At 37.3% G+C, this 25124-nt stretch overlaps 1 protein-coding gene across 1 annotated transcript; it reads left to right on the forward strand.

Annotated features, from left to right (window-relative positions):
* Positions 1-400: 400 nt before the first annotated feature.
* On the forward strand, positions 401-21284 carry DUSP19 (dual specificity phosphatase 19). The gene is made up of 4 exons (XM_047773024.1): positions 401-821; positions 5666-5712; positions 14537-14689; positions 20096-21284. The coding sequence occupies exons 1-4, from the start codon at positions 596-598 to the stop codon at positions 20306-20308; spliced, it is 639 nt and encodes a 212-aa protein (XP_047628980.1). The 5' UTR covers positions 401-595; the 3' UTR covers positions 20309-21284.
* The last annotated feature ends 3840 nt before the right edge of the window (positions 21285-25124 follow it).

Genomic DNA, 25124 nt, shown 5'->3' on the forward strand with positions numbered 1-25124 from the left:
GTTCCTCTTGGCAGAAACAGCAGAAAGAGAAAGTGCAAAGAACATAGGAAGCGAAAAATAACTTTCAACGCCTGCTGCAGCCCCTCTGGATTATCCTAAAAGCAGATGGGCAGGGAGGTTTGGACTGTGACTCCGCAGCCTCACTAGAGCAGGAGGGACACTCAGGTCGCCACCACAAGTGACACCAATCGAACACATTGAGAAAACCACTGCTTTTAAGGAAGGAGGAAATATCAGCTTTCTCTCCAATTAAGTCTTATTTTACCCCTCCGAGTGAATAATAAAGCTAGCTTTAAATAGCTACGATGACAAAACTCTCAGCGAGAATAACGTAATCTTCGGCTGACAGGAAGGAGAAACAGCATCCAATCGGAGCCCATTTCTCAATGGCCAACCAAATTTCCCCTTACATTGCAGCACTGGGAAAACCTGAGCTGGACCCCTCCGCCGTCCGGCTAGTGGCTACTACTGTTACCTTTAGGGCAGTGTGCCTCTGAGGCAGTATTTGTTACCCTAATACTAGGGGACCAGCAGTTCAGCCCTTCACTGTGCTGGCTGGCTTTGTTTATATCTGTTCCTCGCCGCTGCTCATGTAATGCACTCCCTTAACCAGGAAATTAAAGCGTTCTCCCGGAATAATCTCAGGAAGCAATGCACCAGGGTGACAACGCTAACTGGAAAGAAAATTATAGAAACTTGGAAAGATTCCAGAATTCATGTTGTGGAAGAAGTAGAGCCCAGCAGTGGGGGAGGTTGTGGTTTTGTGCAGGATCTTAGCTTGGACCTGCAAGTTGGCGTTATTAAGCCATGGTTGCTCCTAGGTGAGTATATTGATTTCCACTAAGTCATTGAGTTCTCTTAATCATTCTATTTTCTCGCTTTTCTCCCTAACATGTAATAGTCTGTGCTATCAACTAAACAGCCGGAAAACTGAAATGTTTCCTTTTTTGGCTGTGAAACTTCCACTAGCTAGCTAGGGATGTTTCTGCTCCGCTGTATGCAGCAGAAGCATAGATTCTGGTAGCTCAGAGCACCTGGTATTTGAATTTTAGAAAAGCTTTCTTTCTTTCTAACTTCTCTGGGAGATGACACATTGATGTGGTGTTTTCTTAGATAATGAAAGGATATGGCCTTAAAAGATCACAGAGCGCATGTCTCCTGTGGTCACATCTGTTCCGGTGTCTGTTTTTGGAGTGTTAAGGAAAGGGTGGCCTGTTATTTTATAGCTGTGAGTCTGATGGTTTATGGTTTCTTTTATTATGGAAAATAGCGATTCCCCATACAAAGCATAATCCGCAAATAACAAATGAAGCACAGCTATAATACAGACTTGTTATCTTGGCAAGAGTGTGAACATGGTATTCTTTAAAAAATAGTGAATAATATTTTCAAGTAGGTTTGAATTATTTTTCACTTATGAATAGATAAATTAAGACTTGGAAAGATTAATGATATATCAGTATTTATGTAACCAAGCCACTCTTAAGTAAAAAGAATACAACTGAGAATCAGAAATAGCCAGGTATTATGTGAAATGCACACAGCATCCCACTCCTTTTAAAACCTCTGTGAAGTAGGGATCATCAGCTCCATTTTACAGATGGCAGCTGGACTTAAGATTGGTTAAGTACCTTGAACGAGCTCAAGTCTGATAGACTGCTGCTCTCCATCGTTATATAGACTGCCTCAGAGAGTCCAGGCTTTGAGCCCTGCTCTACCTTTAAAGAGATGAGCTAGTAGTGCAAGTCATTTACTCTTTCTGGTCCTCCAAAAAACCATCTGTAAAGCTAAGTAATACTATCTACCTATCTTATAGGGTTGTCCTGAAGTTGCTGCCAAAGTTTTTTAAAAATCAATTGCAATATAAGTGAGTTATTATTAAATATATTATATGAATTAATACACGCTCTGTCTTTAAATTCACCAGATACAGATCTTCAGTTAGTTTCTGCAGCCCAGTGAAAAATTATATGGATCATTTAGCTAATCTGGTAGATTCACCCAGAATATGCACACTATTTTTAGGAAAGAAAGTATGTCCATGCACATTTTTCGGTCATTTGCCTTCCATTGTAGTAATAATGCTTTAAAATAATTATGGTAGGATTTTAAATCATTCACCCTTTCATAGTCTTCATGAACTTCGCTTGTTATTTTTTTATCTAGACTTACCCAAAGTGAGCTGATCAAGGTAGTGTTGGAACCTTTCCAGGATCTTGAGAGAGTATTGGGAGGGATTTCTGAAACTAGGCCTTATATGTCTTCTCTCTGGACCAGGAAATGGGATATTTTCATGAGGTACAACCTCTTTTATTCTGAAAAGTAGATGGACCTTTTTCTTCCCAGTTACAAGTGACTTATTCCCGAGGGACCTTTGGATGATTACATCTAAAGTTCTTTCGCATGAATGATGCAGGGGTTGTTTCTAGGTTGTTTCAAAGAGCTTCCTTCACCTCTTCAGAGCAACACAGCTCCCACCTAGCACTACATGAAATTAACTGTTGTTTTTGGCGGAGAATAAATTTACCCAAGCTTCTGCATTTCAAAAATCTTATATAGGCCCTTGAACTATCTAACAGGTTGATGAAAGATCTTAGTAAGTAATTTTTTGCTCTAGGTTTTGAAAAAGTCACTAGGAATTTTACAGAAAAAGTCACTAGGAATTTTCTTGAATCCAACTTAATTTGTCAAAGTGGAAAGTTCCATTTATCTTGGGTAATTATACTTACTACTTACTATATCCATCCTATAAAAAAGTCCTAAGTGGTCTCATTTTGAGATCATCTCTTCAATTTTAGGTAAAAATCTTGGAATCCTTTATAATGTTATAGAGGATTTCCAGATCTAGAAGCCTAATCTTTTTAGGAGGCAGATAATACATTAAATTTGTAAAGCTCTTTATTTTGTAAAATTCTTTCACAAATGCTATTATACCTCACCCTTATTGTAATTTATGCTTATATTTCCATCCATTTATGAATGTTCACTCTTACAAATTTTTTCAAATAAAACATTTCTCTGTGAAATGTCATTTATTTCCTTTTTCAGTAATGTAATAATATCTTTTTGGTTTGTTTCAGTAATAATTTTTTTGTGGTTTGTTTTTGTGATTTGTAAATTAAGATATGCTACATCAGGGAGTTTCCTTGTGGTGCAGCAGGTTAAAGATCCTGTATTGTCATTGCAGTGGCTTGGGTTGATGCTCTGGCTCGGATTTGATCCCTGGCCAGGGAAATTCCACATGCCTCGGGTGTAGCAAAAAAAAAAAAAAAAAAAGACATACTAAGTCAGAATTTATGCAATATTTGTTATTTTCATAAAAAAAGATCTCTTGGAAAATAGAAATGGGATTCCAGCGATCTTACATAACTTATTTTTGAGATACATATATTATGACTGCAAAACATTTAACTTGTTAGAAGTCCCAACTCCAATAGCATGTAATATACTTTCTAAATCAGTTACCACATCCATAATATTTCCATAGTAATGTTGGGCAAGGTAATTAGTGCTTTGTAAGTATCAATGTAAACTATAACTGTAAATTATTATTATTAGTTGTAGTCCTATTCATCAATTTCTTTTTTTGTTATTTAAAAAATTATATGGTTAAGATTGATTTGCTATTCAGATCTATGAAGTTTAACACAAGTATGGGTTCATGTTGCCAATGTTAAAATCATAAAATTCATATTTATTTTAAAATATCAATTAAGATAGTTTATAGAAGGAAGGATAACATTCTACTTTTTCAAAACAAAGATCTAAGTAACACATTGTTATAACACTACAGTGTTATAGTTTATCTAAGTAATACATGTTTATTTCCTTTAATGATGTGTTTTTCCAGTAAAAGTTTAACCCGACTGCAACACAAAGCAACCATTTAAAATTGGAGAAAAGCTGATGTTTATATCTAGAATTTAGAGAGAATTAGCATGAACTGAATACTACCAAGTATTAGATGAAACACTCAAGCCAATTACCTGAAGTCCATTTGTGCTAACTAAAATTATTCCCTAGACTATTAACACTCATATAATTTTCTTATTGTTTGAAAAGGCAGAGCATAAAAGTTGCTTTTGATTTCAAGAACACTAAATCTGTATCAATATATTCATATTTTGGAAGTCATTTTCAAAATACAGCAGCCAACTCTGGAATAAAACTGATCTATCCTGTTTGGGGTGTGTGTGTGTGTGTGTGTGTGTGTGTGTGTGTGTGTTTAATAGAAATGATGAAAGTATCCAGTTTTGATAAATATAATAATGACAATTTAGGGTAAAAGAGAATTTCATTCATACATGTTTCATTTTTTTTTGCAATTTTAAAAATAGGCAGAGTAGAATTATTATTTAAAAGATAACATGCATATGAACCACCAAATTTCAGTTAACTTATTTGAACCTATTTCCCCCTCCTGGAGATGAATAGGACTTCCTACCGAAAACTGAGAAATTATTTTGAAATTATGAAGTATTTCAAATGTGTAAAAAATTATAGACTACACTATAACAGACAATTACATATCCACCATACAGCTTTAACATATGTTCATATTTTGACAGGGTAACTTTTAAGTGGAATAAAGTCGAATGTAGACTCAGTAAGGAACCTGTGAGTTTCATATTACCAAGAGAATATTGGCTAACAGCATACTGGCTGGCCTTCTTTCTACCTAAAATCACTTTATAGAAGCTGGCAGATTTCCCAGATAAGTGAGGTGAGAAAAACATGGTTTATAATGGAACCTAATTCAGGAATGTAAAACACTTGAAATATTTAAATAATAAATGCCCTATTTTTTTCAGTTATGTAACTTACTTTAATAGTTATTCTTCTGTATAAACTTGCTTATTAACTAGAATCATTTTCCAGGTGTGGGAGACCTGGAAATCCAACTTCGACAGGAAGAAACTGGTAAAGGGTACAGCCCTAGTGGTACACGGAACGTGGGTGGAATTCTAGAGACCAGCAGCACTTGCTCTAAGTTACTGGGTGTTCCCAGAACAGCTGGCACTAATTTGTTTTGTGGGTGTCTTTTTTAAAACTTCCCTTTCAAAAAGAAATAGATATTTATTGTAAAGGTACAAATGAGCATAAAGAAAATCACCTATAATCCTACTTTTAACGTTTTGTCTGTATACTTCTTGTTCATTGCTAAGCGTGTAGATAGGTTTTGTCTTTACAAAAACAGCTGATGATACTTTGAAACCTGCTTCTATCCCCTAATACAGTGAGAATATATTTCCATGCCATAAATATTCTTTTACATTCTTTATTTCTAAGAGCTGTACTATATTTCACTAAATAATTGTACTATCTTTAATATGATCCAACTCCTATTATTGACTTTGGTTGTTTTTTTTGGTGTGTATTTTTTTTTAATTACAAAAAATACTGTGATGAACATCCTGATAGCTCATCTTTGCAATATCCAGAACTTTCAGACAAAACTCCTAGAAGTGGGATTTCAGTGTCTAAGGGTATATATAAGATGAATATTTTGTGATGAATATTCCTGAATTAGCTTTCAGAAAGTTAGACTAAGCTTCTCCCAGTGGTATTACTTAAAATAAATGGATAACTAACAGAATTTTTGTAAATATTAGAGAGTCAGGATGATTATTTTTATGTTCAAGGTGGTGTGATTTATTTCTTATAGGGTCGCAAGATGCTGCTCATGATCTGGATACACTGAAAAAGCACAAGGTAAAAAAGAAATACTTCAGGTCTGGCATAGTGTATAGGAAGTTTTTATTATTTATTTATTTTTATTTATTTATTTTTATTTTTTATTTTTTGTCTTTTTTTTTGCTATTTCTTGGGCCGCTCCTGCAGCATATGGAGGTTCCCAGGCTAGGGGTCGAATCGGAGCTGTAGCCACCGGCCTACGCCAGAGCCACAGCAAAGCGGGATCCGAGCCGCATCTGCAACCTACACCACAGCTCATGGCAATGCCGGATCCTTAACCCACTGAGCAAGGCCAGGTTCCGAACCCTCAACCTCATGGTTCCTAGTCGGATTCGTTAACCACCGCGCCACGACGGGATCTCCGTTTTTATTATTTATTTATTTATTTATTTATTTTAGGGCCTCACAGGGGGCATATGAAAGTTCCCAGGCTAGGGGTTGAATTGGAGCTGCAGCTGCTAGCCGATGCCACAGCCACAGCAATGCCAACCAGATTCGAGATCTTTTGGCAACCTACACCACACCTCACGGCAACACTGAATTCTTAACCCATTGGTTCAAACCCACATCTTCATGGATACTTATTGCGTTCATTACCACTGAGCCACAATGGGAGCTCCAGGAAGTATTTTAATTGTTACATTTATTTAGGAAAAAACTGTATTGGTCCATTTCAAAGTAGAATTGGTAAGATTTGGCTATCATTTTAATAAAGTTACAATATTATTGCACTTAATTCAAATACGTGAATTTGTAATCCATCTTTTCAGTTTTATATTCTCTCAGTCTCCTTTCACATATCTTCATGAACCTGACTTTGGAGGCACATCTTCCTGCCTCTGCTTATATAGTTCCTCTTCTCTTCCTGTCCAATATTTATCTGTGCCTTGTGTCCCAACTCACATACCCCATCTTCCCCATTGCCATCTTCTCCCACCTTCCCCCACTCAACTGATGTCATTTATTACTTCAATATTTACTGAAAAAAATTCACCATGTACTGTTTTGTCAAGCACCAGTTCAGGGTCATGGAATTTCTATGATTTGAGGATTGCAAGAGGTCCTCCTTTTTAAAATTAAAACTTTTTTTATCAACAACAACAACAACAAAAAAAGACCAAAAAAAAAATAAATAAATAAATAAACGGAGTTCCCATCGTGGCGCAGTGGTTAATGAATCCGACTAGGAACCATGAGGTTGAGGGTTTGGTCCCTGCCCTTGCTCAGTGGGTTAAGGATCCGGTGTTGCCGTGAGCTGTGGTGTAGGTTGCAGATGCGGCTTGGATCCCGCGTTGCTGTGGTTCTGGCGTAGGCCGGTGGCTACAGCTCCGATTCAACCCCTAGCCTGGGAACCTCCATATGCCGCGGGAGCGGCCCAAGAAATAGCAACAACAACAACAAAAAAAGACAAAAAATAAATAAATAAATAAAATTAAAACTTTTTTTTTTTTTGCTTTTTATGGCTGCACGTGTGGAAGTTCCCAGGCTAGGGGTCGAATTGGAACTGCAGCTGCCGGCCTTCACCACAGCCACAGCAACCCAGAATCTGACTTACACCACAGCTCGTGGCAACTCAGGACCCCAACCCACTAAGCAGGGCAGGGATTGAACCTGCATCCTCGTGGATACAAGTCGGGTTCCTTACCACTGAGCCACTGCAAAAACTCCAAGAGGTCCTTTATTTTCCCTTTTGTTTTCTTTTTCTTTTTTTAAATCTTTTTGGCTCCCCCACACCATGTGGAGTTCCTGGTCCAGGGATCAGTTCTGAGCTGGGGGCTGATAGATAAAAAGAAAATGGAAAGATCAAGGATTTGATGGTTCTGGTGAGGTGCAGAAGGCATACCTGAGAAAGCTGGAAAGATGACGGTGGAATGCCTGATTTAATGGTATCAGAGCTGGAGCAGTTCTGGGCTTTGGTCTTTTAAGAGTGTGGCTGAAGGGGATGGTGATAAAGGTCATTGGCAATGAGGTAGTCAGGGGCCTCTTAAACCCAAGTAGAAATTGATGTCACTTAGGATAATGGTAGCAACTGGAGACGGGGTCAGAAAACTGAGGATCAAGTGCCCAAGGAATGAGCTTGTGTAAACCTTGAAGAGCAAAGATTTTACTGGAATGTGGAAAAGAAGTGATTTGAAAGAGACAGGGAGTAGCCAAGAGAATGCAACCCTGCCTCTCAACCATGATGTAAATTGGATACTAGGTCTCTTCCTAGATGTAGAAGAGGGAGACGTGAACAAGCAATAACATCTTTGCTCTTAAAATATACTTTCAGATGAGAAAAAATTCTCTGAAAAAATTAAAACAAGGCAATGAGAAAAGTAGCAGGGGGCAGGCCTCTCTGAGGGAATAGTATTTCAACTGAGACCCTATGGCAGAGTCAGCCATGCTGATATCAGGGAAAGTGCACTTCAGGCTGAGAGAATAGCAAATGCAGAGGCTCTTGGGGAGACAAGTTCAGTAAAGTGTTCCTCCCTCCAGGTCCCACCACACTATGTTCTTTTCCGATAGCTCCTAACACCTCTGCTTTGTATTATTACTGTCAGTAAACACACTCCCCTTTCTCTATCATTCAGCAAACTTCTAGAGGATTAGAGACCCTGTCCTACTTACCTTTCATCCTACAGCTCTTAGAAAAAATTTTGATTCAATTGTGACTGATAATTTTATGTGATAAACATTTGCAGTTAATTTCTCCAAGGAAATAACTGCTCACCAATTCATTAACTAATTTGATATGTTTACTTCACCGTGTACTTATTTGTGTTTAAACTGGACTCTCCTTGTTTTGTTATAATAATAACTGCCTGACAGTAAGAGATAATGGTGGAATTGCATAAGGATATGAGCATGTCTGTATTTCCTAATAGGAACCCTCTTAGATCAATATTTCAACATAAGTAGAACCAATTTTAGAGTCTTGCTTACATGAATAAAGTAATGTTTCTCAGAGGAAAACTGAAAGTTAGAAAAACTAATGAATTTTTTCATTGGCGTGTTTTATTTATATTTTTATTTATTATTTTTAAATTTATTTATTTAATTTTTTTTTGTCTTTTTGCTTTTTCTAGGGCCACACCCATGACATATGGAGGTTCCCAGGCTAGGGGTCAAATCGGAGCTGTAGCCGACTGCCTGCACCACAGCCACAGCAATGGCAACGCTGGATCCTTAACCCACTGAGCGAGGCCGGGGATCGAACCCACAACCACATGGTTCCTAGTCGGATCCGTTAACCACTGAGCCACATTGGGAACTCCCATTGGCATGTTTTATAATCTAGTTCCTCTTATGAAAAACTGGTTCAAATTCAGTTTCATCCTGGTGATGTGAACCAAGCCGCTGTTTAAAAGATCATTCTCTGTACATATGACCCTGATAGATGCCTTGAAGAAGCAGAAGTAAGCTGGGGAGCTGAATAGAGGGTTTCTAGAAAAATTTAAGGATGCTACAAAACAAAATTATTGATTTAATACATGGCAAAAGAGTTCCCTTTGTGGCACAGTGGAAACAAATCCAACTAGGAACCATGAGGTTGCAGGTTCGATCCCTGGCCTCACTCAGTGGGTTAAGGATCTGACATTGCCGTGAACTGTAGTGTAGGTCGCAGACACAGCTCCAATTCTGCTTTGCTGTGGCTATGGTGTAGGCCAGCAGCTGTAGGTCCGATTGGACCCCAACCTGGGAACCTCCATATGCCATGGGTGCAGTCCTATAAAGCAAAAAAAATAAAAAATAAAAAAATAAAAAAAATATGGGGCACATTTCAAAGGGCTATCTTAGAATTTAAGTGCAATAACTAATAGAAATTATCTTATGGAGGATCAGTTCAGAAATTTCTAAAAGAATTTCATTTTAATGTTTAAATACAGTATTAATGGTTGCTTTATTAGTAAGGTACTCATTGAGTGCTTAGTATAAGCACAACTAAGCACAAAAGAGAATAGAAAACTAAGTGTAACATAAAATGTTCCAAGTTATTTACTGCAGCATTGTTTATAATAACAAATTATTGAAACCAACCCACATTTCCTTCAGTAGGGAATTGGTTAAATGAATATTATACCCACATAACAGAATACTCTATAGTTTTCAAAAAAGAAACATAAACAAGAGTCTCTAAATACTTTTTTTAAGGATAAAAATGAGAACTTTTTTTTATTTATTTTTATTACTCAATGAATTTTATTACATTCATAGTTGTACAGCAGTCATCACAACCCAATTTTATGGCCTTTCTATCCCAAACCGTCAGTGCATCCCCGCACCACCCAACCTGTCTCATTTGGAAACCACAAAGTCTGTGAGTCAGTATCTGTTCTGCAAAGAAGTTCATTGTGTCCTTTTTTTAGATTCCATATGTAAGTGATAGCATTTGATCTTGGTGTCTCATTGTCTAACTGACTTCACTTAGCATAATTTCTAGGTCCATCCATGTTGCCACAAATGCCATTATTTCTTTCCTTTTAATGGCTAAGTAATATTCTATTGTGTATATGTACCTCATCTTCTTTTATCCACTCCTCTGTCAATAGGCATTTAGGTTGTTTCCATGTCTTGGCTGTTGTATATAGTGCTGCAATGAACATTGGAGTACATTTGTCTTTTTGAGTCATGGTTTTCTCTGGATAGATGCCCAGGAGTGGGATTGCTGGACCAAATGGTGATTCTATTTTAGTTTTCTGAGGAATCTCCATACTGTTTTCCACAGTGGTTGCACCAATTTACAATCCCACCCACAGTGTACTAGTGTTCCTTTTTCTCCACACCCTCTCCAGCACTTATTGTTTGTAGACATTTTGACGATGGCCATTCTGGCTGGTGTAAGGTGGTACCTCAGAGAGGTTTTGATTTGCATTTCTCTAGTAATTAGTGAGTTGAACATCTTTTCATGTGTTTCTTTTTGGCCATCTGTATGTCTTTGGAGAATTGTCAATTTAGATCTTTGCCCATTTTTTTGATGGGATAAGAGTCTCTAAATACTGAAATGAAAAGATCTCCAGGACATTTTTAAATGGGGGAAAAAAACCTAAAAGTGTTGCCTTTGTGTAAGAAAAGGAGTACACAAAATATTTGCAAAAAGATGTTGTAAAAGAATATATGAGAGGAGTTCCCATCGTGGCGCAGTGGTTAACAAATCCGACTAGGAACCATGAGGTTGTGGGTTCGGTCCCTGGCCTTGCTCAGTGGGTTGACGATCTGGCGTTGCCGTGAGCTGTGGTGTAGGTTGCAGACGCGGCTCGGATCCTGCATTGCTGTGGCTCTGGCGTGGGCCGGTGGCTGCAGCTCTGATTAGACCTGGGAACCTCCATATGCTGCGGGAGCGGCCCAAGAAATGGCAAAAAGACAAAAAAAAAAAAAAAGAATATATGAGAAACCAAAAAAGGTGGTTAACCTATTGTCACAAGAGAATGGAGAGCAGAGGGACAGGGTCAGAGGAAGACTTTTTAACATTTCTTTTAAAATAATGTTTTGATTTTTGGACCAGTTCAAAAAATAATTTTTTGATAATGCCTATATATGAGGATTAAGTGAGATAATATATATGCTTGGAACATACTAAGTACAAAATAAAGGGGATATTCTTATTATCCCTTTTATAAAGGGCATTCCAAGGTCAATCATTGTTAGATCCTCTCTAACTGCATTTTGGAAAGTATGATTTATTACTAGACAGGTTTTAGGCTGAGTCCCCATCACCACCACCACCACGACCTGTGACCTGTGACTCAGTACAGTTCTTTTCAATCAGGACCATTCAATTGATACACATATAAATTGCATTTCCAAACAGCTAAACTACATAGATACTAGGTAGTTTAATAATCTACAATATCTGTAAAGCACCTTTACCTTTCAACAGGCTTTCCCAAGATTCTCATTTCTGTAATTCTGTGATGCATAGGGAAACAATATAGATATAGGTATATTCTATAAGTGGTTGGACCTCATTTTTGATCATTAGGGAATGTGGAGTGTATAGTTTTTTTTTTTTTTTCTTCAGGGCCGCACTCATGGGATATGGAAGTTCCTAGGCTAGGGGTCGAATTGGAGCTACACCTGCAGGCCTGCGCTACAGCCCCCGTAATGTGGGATCCAAGCTGTGTCTGAGACCCACGCCACAGCTCAGCTCATGGCAGTGCCAGATCCCCTGACCCATTGAGTGAGGTCAGGGATTGAGCCTGCATCCTCATGAATATTAGTTGGGTTTGTTACCGCTGAGCCACAATGGGAACTCCTAGAGTATAGTTCTAGAGACAAGGTAAACACATGAATATTATAAAACATTGGAATATTATGTTATTAAGGGCATAATCATATCATGCCCAGAAGTACTTAGTGAGAGAGTAATGTGACGTAGTCAGGTAGGACTTCACTGGGAAAAGCAGAGGACATTGCAGACTATCTTCTAAAAAGCTTCTCCCATCTCCTTTCTAGTTAAGAGTGTCTCATGAGTAGATTTGAGTTTTTCTTCTGTTGTCTTCTTTCCATAAGGCATTTAGGTTAGTAAATGGCCTATGGCCCTCTCTGCATAAGGCCTAGTTCTCTGAGTGTCTTAATCAATACTCTTTTGCTTATGAGCCACAGAAACCTGAACAAGGAAAAAGAATGTGTATGATGTCTTAGGCCTGCATCAAGGGAAAAGAATGGCCATGTCAGGGAATAGAAGGCCATCTAGGACTTATGGCCTCTCTCTGCACATCTGCTTTGCTCTTCCCATTTGGGAGCAGGCATCTTTTAGCTTTTCTGAGCATTTAATAGAAAATGACTTTTTTTTTTTTTTTTGGTCTATTTAGGGCCGCACCGGTGGTAGGGTTCAAATCTGAGCTGCAGCTGCCAGTCTCTGCCACAGCCACAGCAACATGGGATCCAGGCTGCATCCAAGACCTATGCCACACCTTGCAACAACATGGAATCCTTAACACACTGAGCGAGTCAGGGATAGAACCCATATCTTCATGGATGCTCATTGGGTTGATAACCTGCTGAGCCACAATGGGAACTCCAGAAAATGACTTTCTTAAAGCTCTCAAGTTTGTGGATCATTCTACTGTCTAACACGCCTATTTTTAAAAATTTCTTGAGTTAATCTGATCAGCTAGGCTTAAGTCAGGTGTCCACCTGAATCCGATTAGCTGTGTTGAGGGAAGGAATGGGACACTTCTAGAGCCATACCTGTGATGGTAGTGGGGGCAAAAGAGGCAAGACTGAGCAAATACTCTAAAATACATATGAAATACAAGAAAGTACTAAGATCAAGCAAAACCTAAGACCCATCCTAAGAGAGAATACACACAGTGAGAAGCATGTCCTGATAAGAAATAGGGACCCAGGTTTCTGATCCTTTTAGTCTTTCGATTCTCTAAGCGGACTTGCCACATGGCTCCTTGCCTGTGCTTGGTGAACCCTAAGAAAGGGGGTGGAATGCAAAGATGGAGGAGGAGGTTGCTTGTGTGTAGCATTTAAAAGAAACCTTTCATGACCATCCTAATTTCATCCATTCTAATTCATCAGAATTTCTGTGTTTGAGACCCTATGACTTTTAAAAAAGGCTTAGACTTACTAGGTAGTTCTAATGTGCAGGCACACTTGAGAACCATTGTACTTAGAATATGAAAGGAAAATAGGGAAATAATTATTTAAAGGGAGGTTGTGTGCTGCTGATGCATTTCCCTAACTTAAGTTGTTTGTTTGTTTTTGGCTGAGCCTGTGGCATATGGAAGTTTCTGGGCCAGGGATCCAATTTGCACCATAGCAGTTACCCAAGCTGCTGCAGTGACAACACTGGATCCTTAACCCACTGTGACACAGGACAGCTTTATTTATTTATTTATTTATTTATTTAGTTAGTTAGTTAGTTATTTTGTTTTTTTAGGGCCGCACCTGTGGCATATAGAGGTTCCCAGGCTAGAGGTCAATAGGAGCTCTAGTCACCGGCCCTATACCACAGCCACAGCAACCCAGGATCCAAGCCACATCTGTGACCTATACCACAGCTCATGGCAATGTGGATCCTTAGCCCACTGAGCGAGGCCAGGGATCAAACCTGTGTCCTCATGGATCCAAGTTGCATTCGTTAACCGCTGAGCCACGACGGGAACTCCCGACACAGGACAACTTTAAAATACACATATTTTTTTCTTTTTTTTTTGGCAGTGCATAAGTTCCCTTCCCGGGCCAGGGATCACACCTGGGCCACAGCTGTAACCCAAGCTACAGCAGTGACATCATGGGATCCTTAACCCACTGATCCACAAGGGCACTCCTTAATTTTTTACAGGAACATTCATTGATTTATTCAAAAATATTTTAAGTACTTTCTATGCTGAGAACACTGCTCACTCCCTGTGCTTAGTTATTAATAGTGAGTAAGCGAAACATAGTCCCTACCCTCGTGGAGTTTCTAGCAGTAAAGGAGACAGTCTCTAAGTCTTAAGGGCTAAATAGGGCAAGTAGAGAGTGCCCAGGAGTATAGAGAAATAGCACTTTTGATAAGGGATGAGGTAGTCAGAAAAGGCTTCCTAAAGAAAATGTTATTCAAGTGAGTCATGCTTAAATTGTTTATTCTTTTTTGGGGGGGTGGGGCGCCTACGCCACAGCCACAGTAACGTGGGATCCGAGCCGCATCTGTGACCTACACCACAGCTCATGGCAATGCCGGATCCTTAACCCACTGAGCAAGGCCAGAGATGGAACCCGCAAACTCATGGTTCCTAGTCTGATTCGTCAACCACCGAGCCAAGACAGGAACTCCGAATTGTTTATTCTTGTTACATCTCAATCCTTGTTTAATTAACCTAATTCATGAAAAATTTTAAAAAATCATCTCTTTTTTCTCTTTAAGGTGACTCATATTCTCAATGTTGCATATGGAGTTGAAAATGCTTTCCTCAATGACTTTATATATAAGAGTATTTCTATACTGGATCTGCCTGAAACCAATATCCTATCTTATTTTCCAGAATGTTTTGAATTTATTGAACAAGCAAAAATGAAGGTAAATTTTATTTTGATCCACTGTTCTTCACAAGCAGAAATGTAAAGATATGGGTCCATTATCCAGTCTTTATTTTCTCTGTAACAAATACACAGATAACCTTTATGAAATTTCCCCTTCAACAATATTTCATTAATTCCTACAATTATTTAGTTCTACAATTTCTCTTTTTTTAATGAGATATTTATTTTAAGCTTTAATTTCTCATCTTCCTATACATTCCTAAGAAATGATAAGGTTAAAGTTTTTTCATTTACTGAATTTTCCTGTGTATATATGTATTTAGATTTCCTTTGATGGTTTATAACCACCTGCCCTCTGACCAGTTTGCAAGGTAATCAGGTGGACTATGGGACAGAGGCTACTCTAGTCCTACTAGTGTATTTACAAAGATTAATATGCATTCATATTTGTGGCCAAGGTAGGCATTGTGAATCTACATTTTTAACAATAGAATTCTAGGGCACTCTAAGGGCTAAATATGTATTGCTTTACTGAGACTGTATGAAAATGCTGATCTGAAGCTGTCCCCTGGTTCTCTGACTTTAGAAGACCAGCACATAATACAATACGTAAGTCTTGGTACTGGATCCAAGTCAATACTTTCTGACAGGCAGAGCTTCTAGGTTGGCTGTTACCAATAACTATACCTGGAAATCACATCATTTTTAGTCTGTAAATAATTCTTACAAAACTTATGTGAGAGAATAGATGGAAACATAGAAGCACTTACAGAGAAAAGTTAATCATCCTGGAGCACTCGACAATTAATGACAGTTAATAATAGAATCCACTTTAATTAAATTCTAATGATCTCTCTTCTACCTTATCTCTTCCCCTTTCTCCCTCCCTCTCTCTTCCTTTCTTTCATTTAATAATATTTATTGAGTGCCTTATGTACCCAGAACTGTTCTAGACACCTTCCTCTAGATTACCAGGAAAATATATAAAAGTATTCAATCTTACTTAATAGCAGATACTTGGATGAAAGAAAAGGAAGATGTTTTCTAATTCAAAGCCTAATATTGGCCAGTCTGTTCTCTTGTGAAAAGTTTTTATAGACTCTAGATTGTCACATTTCAGCGTGCCAGCTAATAGTGTTAAAAATAAAAGTGATAATGCTTGTGTTAGTTGCTTTTCCAAGGAGATGTATAATATGTCTAGCCATCTATAAAGGAAAAATATAGGCAGCATCCATATTCATATTAGAAGATAATGTACATGCTGCAAGTAAAAAGTGAAAGGTGTAATCATTAATTAAAATGGCCCTTAGGAGCAGTTCCTCAGAACTGTCTGAGAAGCTGTCTCCTGAAGTATAGTCCTCAGTAAGGTCCCAAATAAAAACTTAACTTGCCTAAAAAAGAAAAGAAAAAAGCTCTTAGCTGGTGTTTCCTGAAAAACAGAACCTGAGGCAAGGATTAAGAGTTGATTCTTCATCTGAGAGGAGGAATCCCTCCGCAGTGAGAGTGAGAAGAAAGGGAAGTGATTTAGGAAAGAAGGAGAAGTAAAGTGAGATAATGTGTTTACCTGCTGAGCACAACTTCATAATGAGCTGACAGCAAAATATCTGGGTGCTCAGCAGGGTGGTACCTAAGATATCCCCAGGCAGGGAGTTCAAATATACTGTACCTCAATAAAGATATTGGGAGGGAGGGCAGAGAGAAAATGTATCTGCCTGGCTGTTAGCTCCTATTTCCTGTTGGTCAAAATTTACCCCCAGAGAGGTAACTAGCCCCCACAGTTCCAGGCACTCTGCTCCTCAGCAGCCACCTTGAAGCTAAACCCGATGCCTGTGCTGTGACTTGCCATCCAAGCTCAGAAGCAGCAAGAGAATTCAGAACCCAGGGTGTAACTGTCTATTCACAGCCTGCCATGAGGAAAAGCCAGGCGTTCTTAGGCAAGCAAAATTCAGTGGGCCTCAGGGAGGCAGTCAGCCAAAGGGCTGGGAGCTGAGTAGAGCAAGCTGAATGCCCATGAGGCGACTACACCAAGAGAATCTGAGGAGTTACATAAAATGTTTCTGCTAAAAGCTATATTAGAATTCTGAAATGTGTTCTAATTTATCAAACCTTATGTTCTATACTGGAATTTTAGCCTCAGCCAATATTTCCTTACTCTCAAAACTCTTTATTGTTTTGATTAATACATGTTTAATTTTAGCAATAAAATTCTTGAATTTTCTTCATTGATTTTTTTTCTAGAACAGTCTCATCATGATTTTGCCTATTGTATATGTAAATATTAAATAATTATTCAATGAATTAAGTGTTTCAAAACTACCTTTTAGGCCCTGGTTTGTTTTTATCTTTTTACATATAGCTGTCAAATGGAATGCCTTCCATTTTCCTGTGTCATTCCTCATTTCCCTCTGTACTTATAAAACCCTCTTTATTTGGTTTCTGTGTCCTTCCTTTATCTCTGCCTAGGGCATTACTTGTCAGGTTTATGCTCAAAGGGACAGATATACACATGCGAGGGAAGTAGTAAGGTAACCTCAAAAGTTCTTCTAGGAATATTTTCTTGGCCCCCTTTTTTATGTGCAAAAGGTTTTATTTGTTAGTATGAAAATGTGTATTTGGTATTCCATGTTTACTTATTTATAAGATGTGATTTTAAAAATGTGATATAATTTATAACATTGTAGAAACATTGGAAAATATAGAAAAGTAAAAATTAAGACCATCCATTTCCACTATATAGATATAACCAGTTAGCATTTTAATATATTTTTTATGTGTCAAAAGGCTCATTTTAAAAAATATCTGAACTTGGCTCAGTTAATCTGTCAAAAAATATGAAGTACTTATTCTGAAAAGATGCTAGGGATGTATTTTGTTGCACTCAAGGAGTATGCAGGCTAATTGAAAGGTTATTCATAACAACATGAGAACAAAGCAAGCTATGTAAAATGGAAATACTATTAAATAATTTCTACCTGCCCATAGCAAAATGCTGATTTTATTTTATTTTTTAAGTATTTGGCCGCATCCGGGCATGTGGAAGTTCTAGGGTCAGAACCTGTGCCTTTGTAGACAACGCCATGTGGTTATACTGTAGGCCACATGGAAAATCCAAATGATTTGATTTTTTTTTTAAGGGAATGTTTTTTCAGAAATGTAGAATAAAATTGATTTATTTGCTTGGCAAACATTTATGGAATACCTACTATGTGCCAACAATTGCACTAAGTACAGCAGGCGTACAAAGATGGCTAAGGTACTCCTCCTGTCTTCATCTCCCTCAGAGAGAGGCAGGCTTCTTAGAACAGAAGCTAAAATTAGCAGGACCAAGGAGAGAGCAGAGACCTTTCAAGTGGAGGAAACAGCAAACGCAAAAGAAAAACTTGCTTCATAAATTATTTAATTGTCACTACTTTGAGTTCTGGAAAGGGGATATGAAGCTAATAGTTTCTTTGGAAAACTCTTAAGGACAGTATGATACCTAAGGAATAATAGCAGGTAAATAGGTAAATTCAAAGGCTATAGAAGCCAACAAAAAATAGCTATTACATGAAGAATGTAAGAGGGAATTAAATACTAATATTATTAAACATCAGCTAAAACTGGATGCACAGTGTATAAGACTGAAAATAAAGCTAGTTTCATTTGTAAAAGCATTATGCGTGGATGATAAAATAGAGATAACTAATAGGCAATCAGGAAACATTAAAAATGACACAGAAGGGTGTTTTATTAAGCTTATGATTACAAGTTTCTTTGGAATATTTAATTTGTTTTGAGTTAAAGGAAGTTCATTAATAGTTTTTATTGGCAATAGGATTTTAAAATGTCTTAAATCTTATTAAAAAAAAAGGGCTATTACAGAGTTCACTTGTGGCACAGGGTGTTAAAGATCAGGTGTCACTGCAGCAGCTCAAGCTGTTGCTGTGGCGTGGATTCAATCCTGGGCCCAGGAAATTCCACATGGCCCGAGTGTGGCAAAAAAAAAAAAAAAAAAAAAAAAAGCTATTATGCAAAATAAGTAAAGTTCTATATCCTTATGGTGAATATTTGTGTTTTGCTTTTCTTGTAAAGAGACAGTTATTATCTGGAAATGACACAAAAATATATAAATACATATAGAGAATTCAAAGTGTGTTTTGTTATGAGAATTTTCAAAATATTAACTAATTTTCTTGTGAATCATCTGTCTTTCTTGAAATGAGATGCACTTGCAAATTTGTTACAATAGATTTAGGAAAGGAATTTTTGCAACAAATTTATGACTCTAAGAAAACTTTCTTATAAAAGTAAAATAATGCGAGTTACTACTGTGACACACTGGGTTAAGAATCCTGCTGCAGCAGCTAGGGTCACTGGGGAGGTGTGGGTTCTACCCCTAGCCTGGTACAGTAGGTTAAAGGATCTGGCCTTGCTGTAGCTGTGGTGTAGGTTGCAGCTACAGATTAGATTCATTCCCTGGCCTAGGAACTTCCATATATGGTGGGTATAGCCATTAAAAAGAAAAAAAAAAGTAAAATTATGCAATAAGCCATAAATGTATTATTAATGTGTGCTTTGGGCAGAGAGTTTTCACTTATAAGTTGTTTTACCCTTCCCCTGTTCCCATCTTTCTTCTATTGTAAGAAAAGAAGAATCAGGAAATGAAGTAACTGAAATGTCTACTTCTATAGGGCTCACTGTTTACTATATTTCATTTAGATCATTAACTTTTTAAAGGCCCAACCAACCTTATCAATGTTGATCCATCAGATCTATCGCATTCATTATTAATGAAATATTACCCCATCTGCATTGGTCTTGCACTGTGTTTCTTTTTACTTGTAAAGTATCATTTGCAAGCTACCTGAAATGTTTTTCATTTATCAACCTCATGCAGGTGTCTAATTACCTTTTCCACGTCACATTGTCATGAGCTATTTGTATCATCATTTTACTATGTCTTAAGTTTAGCTATGTTTTAAGTCACTTCCTTCCAGAATAAAATATATCTTTTTATTATTTTACACTGAGATTTCTAAGCCAGTGACACTAGTTTCTTTATGGGACTACTATACCTACAATGTTCGCAGCTTCTGTTTAGTTTATGATTATGGTTTTATTTATATTTCCACATATATTTCCTGTGACATATGGTTTTTCTCTTCTTTATAGATATGTGACTGGTAAGTTACTAGACTTTTATGTGTATGTCATCAAAGCTTTTATATGTCATCAAAGCATTTTAGTCCTGGAAGGTAGGAAGAGAAGGTGTTGGTTAATTGCTTGATTTTTCCATTCATTCCCTACAATGAATTGTATTTTGATGATGAATAAACTGAATCAAATAAATTGATGAAATGAATATCTTCATTTTATAATTTAAGTAGTATAAGAATGTATGATTGATTTAGTAATCTTTCTTAAATGAATAATGATAATGATTTTTTGTTTGATTTTATTATAGGGTGGAGTGGTTCTTGTTCATTGTAATGCAGGAGTTTCCAGGGCTGCTGCAATTATAATAGGCTTCCTAATGAATTCTGAAGAAATCTCATTTACCAGTGCTTTTTCTTTGGTGAAAAATGCAAGGCCTTCCATATGTCCAAATGCTGGTTTTGTGGAGCAGCTTTGTACATATCAAGGAGGCAAAGAAAGCAGTAAGTGTGACAAAATATAGAAATTAGAAGAAACAACCGCTCCTGAGTTGTGTTCTAGCAGATGATGGACAACTGTCATTTCTGAGTTAGTCTCTGTAGTTACCTTTCCCCCTTTTTGGAGAGTAAACTAACATAAACCTCTTTTTCTCTTGCTTTTTTCAAGTGAAAATAGAGGTCATTTGATTGTCCTGAGCTAGAGTATAAATAAAATTTTCAATTATACCATGTTTTAATTAGTATTGTATCATGTGATTAAATGCTTCTTTGATTTACTAAGGGAAAAAAACAATGTTATTACCAACAATTGATTTCTGTGGAAATAAAAGTTTTAAATTTAAAATCTATATTAAAGCATGGAAAGATTAAACTAGTTGATTAAAACTTTTGGTATTTTTCTATTCTACCAACTGTTTCCATGAAGAAAAAATCTGGAAGTGCTACTTGACTTACTATTTCAGAGGGAGGTAAATTACTGTATAAAGGATTTAAGATTAAAAAACAATACCTTAGTATGAGATCTCTAGTTCCAACTATAATAGATAAAATAAAAATCATTAAATAAAAAATAAAGCAATACCTTAAACTTCCCAAAAGAGGTAACCCAAATCTGAAGTTTTACACAATACTTATGTACTGGTTACAATACTCATAAAATGTTTATGTACCTATATGAAAATGTACCAACTTTTCATTTTGATTTTTTAATTTTATTCCCTATGTTTATTTTGAAAGATTTTATATAGCTGTTCTCTTTTACATTATTGTGAGCTGATGGTTCTGTAATTAGGTGATCTAGTCTTACATGGTATGCTTTTTATCCTGGGTTCCTAGCATTCTGTTTTTGTGTCCCGTGTCATAATTTTCTGATCTGCTTGGATCTGTGGGAAAGTGTTTTATACTGAAAAATCATTTTTAAAATGTGGTTTGATTAATGGTCTCTTTTCTAGCTTGGTATTCTACCAGGGAGCATATTTTTAAGAAAGACAAATTATGATTTTGTAAGATATTTTAAATACCTTTGTAGAAAGCCTAAAATCATTATAATTTTATTTCTAGCCAGAGGCTTTGAATAATTCCTTTTTTTCCTTAAGTCTCTATATTGCCAAGGCTGAACTCTGTACATTATGAATTTGCTTAAAGATATTCTTTGACTTATTCAGAATAAAATATACTTAAAATTAATTATAGTGATTAAGATAGAATTTATTTGATAGCTTTCAAATAGGCTTTCATGACTTGGAAAATATCATTGCCCTCTAGATTTTATTAAGGAAGTCCTGAGCTCTTCTTAAATACACATTACACACATCTGTACATTTGAGAAAGCTGGGCTTTCTTATGCTGTCAGAAGCAAAAAGTAGAAATGATAAATGCAAATTATGTTTCAAGATTGCTTATAGCCTGACAAGATGCCATCTTATGCAAAGCTGTGAACTTTGCTTCTGTTAAGAAGCAGCATAAATGTATTCAACCTACAATGAGCTGTTTGAAGCCTAACAAGGCAGACAACATCCTCTTAAATGTGAGATTTGTATATAATATTGTCTTTATGGTCAACATTGCTGAGGGTTTGCTGGGTAAACCTTTTCTATTCACGTTAAAACGTTTAAATGCATTTTCTTTTGCTATTTCTATTTAGTTCTCAGCCATTATATGCTGTGAACATGAAGCCTTAAATAGTACTTATTCCTTATGGATAGTGTAGTATTTTTCATCAGTGGTTTTTATGCTTAGTTGTTGCCTATAGTGGTCTGGTTATGGTGCAAACACACATCTTCTGTATCAGCTATAGAAGTGCTTTGAACATCAATTTTGATTTCTCTTAAATAGTAGTAGTTTTCTATATCCAAAATAAGTCAACAAAGGTAATTCAGTATTTTCAACTAGGAGTACTATGTAAGGCAATGATGGGTCATATATGCAGCTTGTTTATTGGGCTTTCCATGGATATGTCACTCTGTCATACCTAGTTATTCATAAAAAGGAACTTTATCATTGTGATTCTCTGTCTCATGTATTATAAATTTAAAAACCATGGATACCAAATATAGATCTGTTTTGAGGGAATGGAAAAAATATTTCAAGGAGTTTTTGCCTCTATTTTAAAATAGATTTCCCTACCATTTTTTAAGAATAAGAAGAAATGGAAATATCTTTTGTTTTTAAACATTGAAAAGAAATATAGACCCCTACTAGCCTGTGGCATGAGGAAGTTCCCTGGGCCAGGCTAGAATTGGAACTCCAGCATTGACAGTGATGGATCCTCAACTGCTAGGCCATCAGGGAACTCCAAAATAAATTATTTCATATGGTTTACAAAGCTAGTGTAATTTTTAAACATGCCTAATTTTTCCTTATCTGGTAGCCTAGTAATTCTGTCAGCGAAGTTTTTCTTTATCTGCCATTTCATAAACAAAAACTGTCTCTGGTGTATCCCTATTATAAGTGCCCTCAACAAAAAGTTCCCTACATTTTTCCCAAAATTGGCATACAGCTTGTTATGTATAATTTATAGCATTCTCCCTTTCTCCTTTAAAAAATCTTGTCTCGGGAGTTCCCTTCGTGGCTCAGTGGTTAACGAACCCAACTAGGATCTGTGAGGACTTGGATTTGATCCCTGGCCTCGCTCAGTGGGTTAAGGATCCTGCATTGCCATGAGCTGTGGTGTAGGTAGCAGATGCGGCTCAAATCCTGCATTGCGGTGGCTGTGGTGTAGGCCAGCAGCTGTAGCTCCAATTCGACCCTTAGCCTGGGAACTTCCATATGCCACGGGTGCAGCCCTAAAAGCAAAAAAAAAAAAACAACAAAAAAACACCGAAAACCAAAAAAAATTTTTTTTGTGTAATTATTGCCTATCTTCAGTTTTATGACACTTTCACAGCATGTTTTAATATTTTGCTTTGGAGATAACATTAGCTGTTTTTCTCAGTTTTTTTTTTTTGTCTTTTTGCCATTTCTTGGGCCGCTCCCGCGGCATATGGAGGTTCCCAGGCTAGGGGTCAAATTGGAGCTGTAGCCGCCGGCCTACACCAGGGCCACAGCAACGTGGGATCCAAGCCATGTCTGCAACCCACACCACAGCTCAGGGCAATGCTGGATCCTTTAACTTACTGAGCAAGGTCAGGGATCGAACCCTCAACCTCATGGTTCCTAGTCAGATTCGTTAACCACTACGCCACAATAGGAACTCCATTCTCGGTATTTCTTCAACACATAAAAAGAACTTTTTTCCCCACATTCAGGCCCTCCCCTGCAGACTCTGTTTGCTGATGCTACACACACACACACACACACACACACACACACACACAATTTTTTTTTTGTCTTTTTGCCATTTTTTGGGCCTCTCCCATGGCATATGGAGGTTCCCAGGCTAGGAGTCGAATTGGAGCTGTAGCCACTGGCCTACGCCAGAGCCACAGCAATGCGGGATCCAAGCCGTGTCTGCAACCTACACCACAGCTCATGGCCACGCCGGATTGTTAACCCACTGAGCAAGGGCAGGGGTCGAATCCGCAACCTCATGGTTCTTAGTTGGATTCATTAACCACTGTGCCATGACGGGAGTTCCCAAAATATATTTTTTGATCATTTACTATATGTCAGACACTGTCCTAGGTGCTGGGGATACACTGATAAGCAAAACAGACAAAAATCCCTTCCCCTATGTAGCTTGCAGTCAAAGTAATACTACTGTATAATAACCAGACACATTTACATCGATCTCTCAGCCTTCTGATGGTAAGATTATTCTCCTCTTTTAAAATATGTGAACCATAGAGCTCTTATCTTAGGAGAGGTGGAACAATGACCAAGAGTCCTCACTTGCAAGGGCAGGATTTTCTAAGGATCTCCCAACACAACCACTCCTGGTTCTACTAAACTAAATAGCAGCCGTAAGAAGGAACACAAAATTCCTCCTCACCAGTATCTACCTACAGTGATAACATTAATGAACAATAAACACAAGAGTTCCCATTGTGGCTCAGTACATTAAGGACCTGACATAGTCTCCATCAGCATGTGGATTCAATCCCTGGCCTTATGCAGTGGATTAAGGATTGGGTGTTGCTGTGGTCTGCGGCATAAGTTGCACATGTGGCTTTGATCTGGCATTGCCATGGCTGTGGTATAGGCCTACAGCTGCAGCTCCGATTTGACCCCTAGTCAAGGAACTTCCATATGCTAAAGGTGTGGCTGTAATTTAAAAAGCCAAAGTTTAAAGAAAGTAATTTCCCAGTAATTACTAAAAAATGTTTGTCTATAGATACCAATTGTGTACTCTTTCTGTTATAGAAAAGAGCCTTAAAAATTGTAGTTTAAAAACTTCCTTCCCCAATGTCCAGCCTTTTTAAGAAATTTTATTTATTTTTTATTTATTTAAATTTTTTTTTTTGGCCGCATGTCTGCTGCATATGGAAGTTCCCTGCCCAGGGATTGAACCTGTGTCAGAGTAGTGACCTGGTTCACTGCAGTAACAGTGCTGGCTCCTTAACCTGCACCACCAGGGAACTCCCAAAAGGCTTTTATTCTTTAGAAATATTAATCAAGTTGATATTTAAGGAAACAAGAATTGATGTTCTTTTCTGTTCTGTCAAGGTATGGAGACCTTGGATGACTGTATCTGTGTGGTTAAACTATTTGTTAAATGTCCTCACGTGAAACTTGAAAGAATTAGCAATTGAATGCTTATAAACTTTTTATGTTTCTTGATTGAAAGGTGATGCAGTTATTATTACAATATGATTGTAACATTTATTGAAGAAGTTACAGTGATAGCACCTAGCTTAGTAATAGGCACCCAATTAAAACAAATTGAAGTAGATTTCCAAATGA

This window comes from Phacochoerus africanus, chromosome 3, assembly GCF_016906955.1.
Source record: "Phacochoerus africanus isolate WHEZ1 chromosome 3, ROS_Pafr_v1, whole genome shotgun sequence".
NCBI lineage: Eukaryota > Metazoa > Chordata > Mammalia > Artiodactyla > Suidae > Phacochoerus > Phacochoerus africanus.